This window comes from Triturus cristatus, chromosome 1_1, assembly GCF_964204655.1.
Source record: "Triturus cristatus chromosome 1_1, aTriCri1.1, whole genome shotgun sequence".
NCBI classification, from domain to species: Eukaryota; Metazoa; Chordata; class Amphibia; order Caudata; family Salamandridae; genus Triturus; species Triturus cristatus.
This window is the reverse complement of record NC_140579.1, coordinates 1,283,764,850-1,283,777,157: the sequence shown is the minus strand read 5'-3', so window position 1 is coordinate 1,283,777,157 and position 12,308 is coordinate 1,283,764,850. Positions and strand designations below refer to the sequence as shown.

The 12,308-nt window shown below is 46.6% G+C and overlaps 1 protein-coding gene across 1 annotated transcript in view; it reads right to left on the bottom strand.

Moving 5' to 3' along the window:
- KCNH6 (potassium voltage-gated channel subfamily H member 6) overlaps positions 1-7,453 on the bottom strand; it is a 786,325-nt gene extending 778,872 nt beyond the window's left edge. Inside the window, 3 exon segments of the mRNA XM_085652606.1 lie at positions 7,166-7,193; positions 7,287-7,314; positions 7,407-7,453. Coding sequence (XP_085508732.1) covers positions 7,166-7,193; positions 7,287-7,309 — 51 coding nt within the window. The 5' untranslated portion in view covers positions 7,310-7,314; positions 7,407-7,453.
- Between the last annotated feature and the right edge of the window lie 4,855 nt (positions 7,454-12,308).

The following is a 12,308-nucleotide window of genomic DNA, read 5'->3' as shown; positions in this document are numbered from 1 at the left end:
ACACTGCAGGCTCGGGCACAAAGGTCTTCTGGAAGCGGCCACCACTTAGAGAGGTAAGTTGGGATGCTGGGGGTTGACTAGACACGTCTGTTTGACCACCCAAGGCTGTGTGGCATCGGGTGCAGGGGTGTCTTTTAGGGTCGGATCTTCTTACCAGCCCCTGGTTGCGGCTAGGGGGACCTTCCGGATTGAGACTGCGGGCGTCGGCTTGAGGCAGGTCAGGGATCACTGGATCTCGTGTCGGGATCACCGGAGAGCCCTCCTCATGGTGTTGGGCCACTCTAACTCGGGATGTGGGCGTCTGGTGCTGACTCAGGGATTTTGCCGGAGTTGGAGTCTGTTGGTGAACAAATCCTGTGTTCAAGGGAGAGAAAGTCTTTTCTTTGGAAGGCAAGGCAGGTCCTCTGAGTTCTTGTGTTTGTTGAATGCAGGACACACCGGAGTTTCGCTTCTGCAGGTTCAAGGCGGGGATGGACCGGTAGGGCTGGGGCCAAGTCAGTGGGCGTCATCCTCCTCTTAGCTTCGGCACGGCTGTTTGGTCCTTCTTCTTTTCTTCTTGGTCGTTGCCTGTCTGAGGAGGCAAGGTTCGGGGGTGCACCTAAATAATAGATTTAGGGGCATTACGGGTAAGTAAAAAGGTTGGGACCAATGGGTCCCTTCCTTGGGGTGGGTACACCCCCTATTATGCCACCCTTCAGTGTGAGGGGGGCATATGCCTCACTCTGGTTGGCTGGGTTGCCCCATCTGCAAGATGGCAGGGACAAAGTTGTGCTTCACCCCGCCTCCCTCACCTGAGGGGTGGGGTTAGCAAAGGTGGGCACACCTCTCTTCCTCACTTGTTTTTCCTGCCAATTCTCCCGCCCAATGTGGGGGCCAGTTCCTGAAAGCAGCAACAGGCCTGGGTAAGCTCACAAAGGCGGCAAGCCTTTGAAGCTTCCCCTTCGTGGACCCGGTCCATCCTGGCGGAGGAGGCTTGGCACTTTGTCCCAGGATGTGCATTGTTTCAGACCCCCGAGAGCACAGGCTCTCGACCCAGGGGTCCAGAAACATGTCTGGTGGTGGCAGCTGGCGAGCAGCCACTCAGCCTGGACACTAGTGGTAGGTCGTTTTTCAGGGGGCATCTCTAAGATGCCCTCTGTTTGCATTTTGCATTAAATCCCACACTGGCATCAGTGTGGGTTTAATGTGCCGAGAAGTTTGATACCAAACTTCTCAGTTTTCAGTAAAGCCATTATGGTACTGTGGAGTTCGTAATGACAAACTCCCAGCACCATATACTCTTGATGGCATTACTGCACTTACAATGTCTACGAATTGGCTTAGACACTGTAGGGGTACAGGGCTCATGCACCTGTTCCTTCACCACTGGTATAGTGCACCCAGCAGAGGGGTGGCTGATCTATGCCAGGGCAGTGGGTTGTAGGCATGGCACACAGGTATGTGTAATATGATAAAATAATTAGCGTGTGGTGCACACCTATGTTTGGATAGTTGTAACTAATGTGACGGTGATGAAATAGTTTGTCTACTTTAAAAGACTATGGGCCAGATGTAGGTGGCTAAATACAGGTCGATAACGGCGAAATTCGGTAAATTTCAGCGTTACCGGCCGGTATTTAGCCATGTGCGATGTAGATAAGGAATCGGTAAATACCGATTCCTTAAATGCAATGTAGGAAGCACTGAAAACAGTGCACCTCAGCCTTAAGGAATCGCTATTTACCACCAACTTCAAGTTGGTGGTAAGTAGCAATTTCCTTACAAAAAGCACTTTTTTGCTTTTTTTAATGTGGCACACATCCATGCCCTTGGGGCATGTATGTGCGCCACATGTGCACACATGCACATTTCAGGGGTGCCCCAGGGTGTCCTTTGGACACCCTGGAACCCTTGAAATGCCTCCCGCTATTAACGATTCGGTAATACCGAATCGCTAATAGTGAATGTCTTCACATTCAGTCCTATGGGCCTCCAAGCCCATAGAAATGATTGGGTAGGTATTCCTTATTACCGAATCTCAATTACCGATTCGGTAATAAGGAATATTACGAATTCGGTATTTTTTACCGAACCTTTACCTACATAGGAAATACCGATTTCTTAATACCGAATCGGTAAAATTCGCTATTAAGAAATCGGTATTTCACATTTACCTACATCTGGCCCTATGTTTTTAATGTGCTACGCAATATTTGCGGGCTGCCTGTCCCACATATAACTGAATAAAACACAATCAAGCGAACATTCACTTGAGCAACTGCGTGCACAAACAATGTGGGTTCTAACAGTCTATTCGAGTTTTAATAAAATAAATCATATGTTTTTTATGAATGATACTTCAAAACGAAAATAGCTTTTGTTCAGCATATTTCTTATTGTACAATGCAAGTAAAGTGATCAAAAAACAAGTGCATCCAATTAAGTGCATCAAGTTATATACATGGAATGGCTTATTTCTTTTATAACTGTACATATGACCATTCATGGCAAGTACATTGTTCAAGGTTACATGATTAAAATGCTTGTGACTAACACAACAATTCTAAATAGCCCAATGCATTTCAGGACTGGAAGTTTCTTCCTCAGGGGCCACTGTAATGAAAAAACATGCAAATGAATGTCCAACATGCAACAACATTGTTAACAATATTCATAAATTAAATTACGAATCATGGCCCAAAATCGTGGGACCACCAAAAGGGTTTGCAATCCGATGGCAGGTGACTTGATAAAAAATAGTAAGATCTGTTTTATCTTGGAACGTAAACGGGCTGGGATGTCCAAGGAGGCAAAGACTGATATTGAAATATTTGGAGCTCTCTGTAGCGCAGGTTTGTCTCTTATAAGAGACACACTTGACTTCAGGGGAATCCAACACATTATTTTCAGGTATTCCTTGGATTAAAGGTTATTGTTCGTCCTAACAAACGATTAATAGTAGGGGAGTCGCAATCCTGATCAAGCAGGGGATCACCTGCTCCATTAAATTGGCACAGACTGATCAAACGGGGAGATGGATCATAGCACAACTGGACCTTGAGGAACAGAATTAACCTGCGCCTCTTTTTATGGAACAAACGTGGATGATCCAACCTATATTTCTAAGTTGCAGCCCAAGTTAATCATGGAAACCCCCCCTATGATTGTCGGCGGAGATTTTAATGTTCATCTTGATCCCCTAAAAGATAGGTCAAATCAGACGCATTATATAGGGGCCCCCCGAATCCGTCGTGCCATGAAGAATCTGATGCATGACTTGGAGTTGGTCGACGTCTGGAGGAGAAAGAAGGGAGACCTCCCCGGGTTTACGTTTTATAGTAAAAAATACCATCATTTCTCCAGGATTGATTAGATCTTAACTAACAGAAATCTCCTGGATACCACATCTGAGGTCACCATATTACCAAGTCATCTCTCAGACCATGCCCCAATATTTTCATATTTAAAAAAATGAATATGACACAAACAAGATGGACGCTCAACAGGGCAAAATTAGCAGACCCTGAAATTACTCAGGCCATTAAAATATCTTCTTTATAGTTTTTTGACCTAAATATTGGTTCAACAGCTTTAGAATTAGTTTGGGACGCCTTTAAGGGCAACCTGAGGGGTAGGCTCCACGGCCTCATATGCTCTAAAAATCGAGCTGAAGCACGGGAGCTAAAATTAATCGAGGAAAAAATCCAGCAGATAGAAGCCGAGAGGATTCTATCAACCGGGGGGACCCCAGGAAGGTTGGGTAAAGTTCAGGACGATCTTGATAGGGCTAGGCAAGAATTCAGGGGGAAATTAGATGAGAAATACAAGGCACAATGGCTTACTAAGAATATGGAAAATTATGAATATGGAGAGAAAGCAGGTGCCCTCTTAGCCTGGAAGGCTATAGTTGACCACTCCAAAAATAATATTAGTGTGCTAGTAATAAACAACAACGGGGACCAATCTACTAGTGTAGAGGATATGCAGACCTGTCTCCTTACATTATTCTCAGATCTCTATAAAGAGAATTTAGCACCCTGAAAAGAACAAATACACACATGGCTGAGCAGTAAATCTCTCCCTATTTTAACCAAAGCTAGCCGAGACCTTCTGGAAGCTCCTATTACGCTGGAAGCGATAAAAACTCAAATTAAGATATCCAAGAACAATAAAGCATCAGGTATAGATGCTTTGCCAAATGAAGTTTACAAAGTTTTGTCAGACGAATTGACCCCAGCTTTAGGAACCTTGTTTCAATCAACATACAGTGTAATAGGCCAAATTCCTAGCTCATGGAAGGAAGCAACTATTGTCTTAATATTAAAACCTGGAAAGGATCCACTTAAAGCAGATTCATACCGTCCGATCTCCCTGCTAAATGCTGATTACAAGATCTTTATGGTATTTTGGCAGGGAGATTGGCTAAGCTGGTTCCTGAGTTGGTTAACATCGATCAGAAAAGCTTCATAACCGGGCGATATATTCAGGAACAGACGCAGCTGCTTAGAGGTAATATTGATCTGGCCATAATAAGATCAGACCCCTTAGCAGTGGTCGCCTTGGACGCTGCCAAGGCTTTCGATGGGGTCTGTTGGGTTTATCTCTGGGAGGTATTGGAGGCAATGGGCTTTGGCCCCATATTTATACAAACCATGAGGAAATGTTATCAGGGAGCATCAGCAAAAATCTTGATAAACGGAACGCTTACCTCCAGTTTTAATATTCAGAGGGGGACCAGGCAAGGTTGCCCCATCTCGCCTATGTTATTTGACTTGTATATAGAGCCACTGGCACAGGCCATTAGACTAGATGATCTAATCCTTCCTTTTAAATCTCAGCTTTATCAATGTAAAATAGCTTTATATGCTGACGATATAATCCTATACACTAGCAACCCAGAAGTAACTATCCAGCGGGTTGAAACCCTCTTGGAGGATTTTGGCTCTATCTCTGGTTACTTGGCCAATTCCTCTAAGACAGAGGTGATGTGCCGGAATATCGATCAGTGGGGGGGACCGATTAGCAAAGAGTTCAAATATCTGGGCATTAATATTGTTAAAGATCAAGAAAATTCCTCTCATTAACCTGAATAAAATCATCAAGGAAATAGATTGTCTCTTTGCAAGGTGGAGGAACCTTCCCCTGACTATCTATGGGAAGGTCAACCTAGTGAAGATGATTATTCTTCCAAAACTGACCTATTTGTTCAACACAGTTCCCCTGACCTTTCCCCAGTTCCCCTGACCTTTCCCCAACAGAACATCTCTAAGATTCAAAGTAAGATTGGGAGTTTCATTTGGGGGGATAAGGGAGTAAGGCTGTCATGGAAGAAACTGAGGCGCAGACTAATTAAAGGTGGGTTAACTCTCCCAGATATCAGCTGGTATTTAGTCGCATTCCAGTTTAAAGCTACATGGATGCTACTGTCTAAACTAGCTGGAACTGCATGGGGAAGGTTGCTCTGCAAAATGGCAGCAAACGAGGGTGGGGGAGGCGTAGAAGGGTTCCTGTACAAGTTTGGGTCCCCAAGTTCTTTAAAAGAGTGTGCTTGAAGGTTCTTAAGACTGCCCTAGAAACTTGGTTTAAAGTAAGAACTAGATGGCAAATTGGCTATTACTCCAATTTTGCCCCCATATGGGACTCCCCGGGGACACCACCCTGCCTTCAAGATGGCTTAGCTGGTCCCATTAAGAGAGCGGGAATCTCCATATGGTCTGACCTGGGGGATGTAAATGGAATCTATCCGTGGGAATTAAGAGCCAAGATAGGTTCTAGTTTCTCAAAGTTTAAGTTCCTACAACTCAAATCCTGGTTTGAGGCAGACAATGGGTGCATAAGAGGAGTTTGGGATATAGAGATCCTTTTCCAATCTGTCCAGCCACTGAAGAAAGAAATTTCCATCTGGTATAAAAAGCTTTTGGACGCTGTTGATTTAGGAATTCCACCACAATCATCGTCTTGGAACCAACCCTCCTTCGAATCTACCATCGGCGCCCTCTTAGAACCATCTTTAAAATTACTGTATAAGTTCATTAAACCAGCTAGTTTAAAGAAAACTCACTTTTTTGTCACCAATCGCCTTTATTACACACCCACTAGAATTGCTAAGTTCGCCCCACTTCCTGTGCCAAAATGCCCCAGATGTATGGCATTTAAAGCCAATGATCACATTTTTTACGAATGCCCCGAATTAGGCATGCTTTGGAAGGGGGTAGGAGACTATTTGTGCAACATCTTCAAAGTTAACATTGAGGTTAATGTTTCATTAGTGTTTTTCGCGAATGACGGTCTTTCCACCTCAGACTTAACACAGACACACAGAGGGCTGTTGTTATGTCTGATTTTGCTTGCCCGTAGGGAAATATGAATAAATGGAAAGATCCCCACCCTCCTAAAACTGAAGAATGGCTAAACTCCTCTCTTGCAATGGCTCGCCTTGAATCTGTAGGGACTAGTGATAGATCTACGAACATTTGGCAGCCCTTTATGACCATGGGCCGAGAACGGAGACTATTATGATATCTATGGAAATAATCACTTGGGCCTATGATTACACCAAAACCCCAAAAAGGGGCTGGTCGGGTCGACCTAAGCAATTGCAGGAAGCCTAAGGGCGCTCAGTTTGAAAATGATGGCTTTGTAAGATCTGCAGCAGCTAATTGGTAAGATGAGGACAAAAAAAAAAAATAACTGTACATATGACCATTCATGGCAAGTACATTGTTCAAGGTTACATGATTGCAATGCTTGTGACTAACACAACAATTTTAAATAGCCCAATGCATTACGGGACTGGAAGTCCCTTCCTCAGGGGCCACTGTAATGAAAAAACATATGCAAATGAATGTCCCAGACATGCAACAACGTTGTTGTTAACAATATTCATAAATTAAATTACGAATCATGGCCCAAAATCGTGGGACCACCAAAAGGGTTTGCAATCTCAGTGCTATATAGTAGAGTTAAATAGAAGAGTTGCCACCACCAGATTGGAAACAGTATAAAGAAAAAAGCATGATCCACACTTTACTGAAAAATGTGAACGAGTGAAAAGCCGAAAAAGTGAACTACTGGCATCTACTGTGGACTGATAGAATAACTATGAATGTGCCCGGTGAGCGTGTGAACAAAAGGTCCGAAAGACCCAAATGTCTGAAATGTAGACCGAAAAGACCGTAGGATTTACCTGTGGGACTAGGCAGTGCAACGGAAATCTGAAAAAGTGACAACACTAATGAGTCAGCGTTTACTGAGGAGAAGCGGGAGCAAGAGGTGTAAAAACCGCAGTGTACAAAAAAATAAGTTACCTGATAGTTTGAAAGTCAAGCATGTAATCTAAAAAAAGCAAAAAAAGAGCAAAATAAAGGCTAAATCTACACAGGTATCCGGAACGAGTGTACAAGTGCGGACATGAAATGGCAGCTTACCGCGTTCCAGACGGTAACCCTCGAGATAAGAATTACCCGGTCGAGAGAGTGAATGGCGTTAACACTGGATATGCCCTGTTTAGAAGTTTTTAAAAAAAACCGGGTGGTCGCTTGTTCACATGATCAAAACACTAACAAAGAAAGTGGACAGGAAACGGCCGCCATGATAGAAAGGTGGTAAAACGGTACTAAAAAACGAACCATGTTCTAGAACTGACAACAAGCGAAAAACAAGAAAAAAACTAAGAAATACATTGCCAGATGAAGAGAAAAGACCAATGCCATAAAAAAGATGTGACCCAATGTGAGAAAGAAATGTGTGTATGTCAAAAATAGCCAGTGACACGTGCAAGAACGGTATTGAGAAGAGACATAAAAGTGTGAAAATGCACAGAAACACAACATAAAGCAAGAATGTAAAACAATTTTTGGCACAAAGCTATAAATCAGCAAATAATATAGATGTAACAACCCCATCCAATAATGTCAGCTGATAATGCTGATGTGTCTGATGTCTGTATCCTAACAATAAGTGCTAAATGTATGTGTGCCACGGTGTGCGCAATTTCAAAATAAACTGTACATGAAAGGATTAAATGAGTAAATGGATACGATCAAAAAGGTGTAGCCCTAATGAGAGCTGACCTGTGATGACTTTGAAATGGGTATAAGGTGCTGATGGGTGTACTAATGTGATTAAACTGGCTGGGGTGTGCAACTCTTCGAAAGAATGACTGATTTACAGGAAACAGCTCAAGTCCAATTTGTCATTAAGACCGTACGGATTCATAGAATTAAGCTTCCTGTTCCAAAACACTTCTCTTTGCGACAGTGTTTTTGCTGGGATTAGTACCTTCTTTGAAAGTGAGTTTTCCCACTATTAAGAACCGGACTTAGGAGATGTTATGCCCTTGTTCCAACCAGTGAACTACTAAATTGGAATAGGTGTTTTTGTTTATGATCATGCTTTTATGTTCTCCAATGCAAATGTTTTTTTTATTTTTTTTAAACAAATTTTATTTGTCAAGGTGCACACAAATTGCAGATCTCTGCATCCCAGAGATGACTGCATAATCAAACCGTACAGATATGATGACCCTGACTTTTTCAAATAGCATCCAAACGTACACAAGCAAGGATACCCCAACTCCCACCCACCCTCCCCCAGCCCCCTGATCTCCCAAAATCCGCATAATCAGGTCCACAGCCTGTAAATATAGCAGGAAGGGTGAAGCCCGTCGGGTCCCCCCCCCCTCAATGCACCCCCACAGTCCGAAGATAAACATATAAATTATCCCAATGGATGAGCTTCTACTTCTGATGGCGGATCTAACAGTCCCTGGTAGTCCTCCCACCGTTTCCAGATCTTATAATGTTTGCGCGGACATCCCTAGCGACAAAGATAGGTTGCTCCAACCCCATACAGAAATCTAGCCCAGTCTTCCATGTGGCCACTGATGGAGCCCGTGGCGCCTTCCATGCCTTGGCAATGTCTCGTTTCGCCAGAGTAAAACCCAGTTGCATGAGGTGTTGCTTATAAATATTGCCTCCTATTCCCTCCATGACGTGTAGTAAGGCCAGCTGCGGCGTGCGGGAAATCTCCCAGCCCAGAACCTCTGAGAGGCATGCAAACACCCCCCTCCAAAAGCGGTCCAGGAAAATACAGTGCCAAACTGTGTGGATGAATGTACCTTCCTCACAATGCAGCGGAGACACACGGGAGAGGTGATCAGCCCTGCCCTCCACAGACGCACCCGGGTAAAATAGGCCCTGTGAATGTATTTAAACTGGACAAGGCGGAGTCACATCGCTATGGCCGCCCCACGCGGGGCTGCCAGGGCATCAGTCCAGTCCTCCTCTTCCAGTGTGCCCACATCCTCTTCCCAGTCCCCTCAAAGCTTCTGCAATGTGGGGGAGCAGTGAGTGACTTGGGATTGATAAATCAGTGAGATTTTCCGATCATTTAAATCTTCCATAAAAACCTTTGCCTCCAGAGGGCTGAATTCCGGAAACGACTCCAGGCCCTCTAAGCTAGGGAACAGGGCATGTCGAAACTGGATGTAACGATAAAACTGGGACCGTGGCATATGAAATTCTTTCTGAAGGTCCTGGAAGGATTTGAGCGTCCGACATCTCTCATAACATTGCCCAGGACAGAGATGCCTATGTTGTCCCACCCCCGGAACCCTTGTAGAGCCACCAACTGGGGTAGGTGCCAATTATCCCAAAGGGGGGTCTCCCGAGTCAGAGTGTTCCACCATCCCATCCGCCGCATTGCCGGTCTCCAAATTAGGAACACCACTCGTGTGACCGGTGGCAGTGAGCCCCGCAGAGCCGCTGAATATAAGATTGTATGTAGTGAATTGTGCCCCATGAGCAGCCACTCGACTGCCTATGCCGGGTCTCCCCTATCCCCATACCACCACTTGTTAAGAATCAGCAAATGCGAGGCTTGGTAGTACGAGAGAACATCTAAGGACGCTAGCCCCCCGCAATAGGTGGACAAGAAGCATGTGCGCAGAGCTACGTGCACCTTTCCTCCCTCCCACAGAAACTGCCCAAGCGCTGCATTCTCCTGTTGGAACCTTCGGGGCGGGATCTGATATGGATTATTTTGCAACTGATAGAGGAGCCGGGGAAGCGCCACCATCTTAAAAATCGCTGATCTGCCATAGAGTGAGAGGGGCATACGGGACCAGGTTTTAAGATCTTCCCGGGTTCGTTCCCACACCGGGACCAGATTACGTTCCCAGGAGATTGCAGAGACATCTGTTAAGAACACACCCAGGTATTTCAGCCCCCCACCGCCAACTGAACCGATGATGTCCACGCACCCATTCCTGTCTGATTCCCCCAAGATCCTTAACGTGGACTTACTGGGATTCATATAGAGTCCCGACGTCTCCCCGTCCTGTCTACAGCGGTAAGGAAGAAAAGGACATCATCCGCATATAATGCGATCCTATCCGATAAACCTGGCGCCCACTTGAATCCCCGAATCTGCGCATCTATACCCACCCATGCAGCTAAGGGTTCCATAGCTAGCGCAGATAAATATGGGGACAGGGGGCAGCCCTGCCGCTTGCCCCACCTGATGGGAAACGTGGACGAGATCGCCCCAGCGACCCGCACCGACGCTGTCAGGTCTGTATAAAGGAGCGTTAGGAAAGAAAGTGCGGTCCAAAATTGAGTCTGCGTAACAAGGCAAAGAGATACACCCAACTCAGGGAGTCAAACGCCCTGTCCATATCGGCCAATAAGAGCGGCGCTGGTTCCACCAACCGCCGAATAGCCGCCAGTGTCACATGCGCATGCCTGATGTTATGTCTGGTCGCCCTCTGGGGCATGAACCCAGCCTGGTCAGGGTGTACCAGAGTGGATATGTGAGGTAAGAGACGATTGGCCAATGCCTTGGCCAGTACCTTGGCCTCCACGTTTAAGAGGGAAATAGGTTGATACGAGGAATGTTGCTCCGGGGGCCTACCCGGCTTATGAAACACCACAACCTCCGCATGCCTCCAGTCTGGGGGAAGCGAGCCCCGTTCCCGAGCCTCCTCTACCACAGGTCGAAAGTGGGGGGCCAACTGCACAAAGTAATGTCTAAAGAATTCACTGGGGAACCCGGGGGGCCAACTGGACAAAGTAATGTCTAAAGAATTCACTGGGGAACCCGTTTGGTCCCGACGCCTTCCCGGGGTTGAGTTCCCCCAGGGCCGTGCCCAGTTCTTCATCCATCCGTGGTAGTTCCAATTGATCCCTCACCTCCTCATCTGAGACGGCTTTTGGGGGTAGGTCAGTTATAAATTTATCTATGACGGCGACCGATAGGCATTATTTAGGGGCATATAGATCTGCGTAATATGCGGCAAAGCTGTCCGCAATGGCCAGGGGTTCCACAAGTGGTTCACCCACCGGACCCAGAATGCTCGGGAGGGCCTGAGAATGAAACCTTCCCTGACAGAGGCAATGCAGCATCCTGCTGGACTTGTCCCCCCACTGATACACCCTGCTACGCGTCGCCAACCAGGCTTGGCGGGCCTCTTCCATCAAAAGAGCCGCATAGCTCTATTGAGCCATCAATAAGTGCCTCTTAGGCTAACTTCCTTCTGTCTCCCGGCTACGACGTTCAAGCGCTACTATTTCTGCCTCCTCTCATAGCAGCTCCTCCCTACGGGCCGCTGCACACCAGGAAATATCCACCCCCCTCAGTGTGGGTTTCAGTGCCTCCCACAAAGTCTTGGTGCTAGGGACAGTCCCCGCATTGGCCACTAAATAATAATCGATATCCTCACTCATGCATTCTCTGTAGGCCTCCTTCTGCAAATTCCATACGGAGAGGCGCCATCTAAATGGGTGGTGCCCGTGACCCATCTGGAGCGTGAGGGCCACCGGAGAGGGATCTGACAGACCTCTGGGCAGAATCTCCGCCAACACCACTCTGCCCACCGCCACCGTTGGAACAAAGAGATAGTCAATTCTGGAGTAGGAATCCTGGACCGCAGATGAGTAGGTGAATTCCCGGCTATCACCGTGAAGGCGCTGCCATACATCAACCCAATCAAGCCCCGTCGCTAATGGGTGCAATTTCATGGGGTGACCCCTCTCCGGACCTTGCCCAGCCCGCCATCGGTCTCTGGCCAGCTCCATGATGTCATTCCAATCCCCACCAACTACTGAGAGTGTATCTGGCATGTCCGCCCACAAGGTCATAAGCCGCTCTACTAGATTCCATTGCAGAGGAGGGGGAGCGTAGACACTACCCAGCACCAGGTGATCCGCCCCAATCTTACCCCGAATAAACAGGTAGCGCCCCTGTGTGTCTGTCCATTGTTTATCGTTGGTATAGGGGACCCTGCGATGTATTAGTATAGCTACCCCCCCCATGAGCCCCGAGTGAAGCCT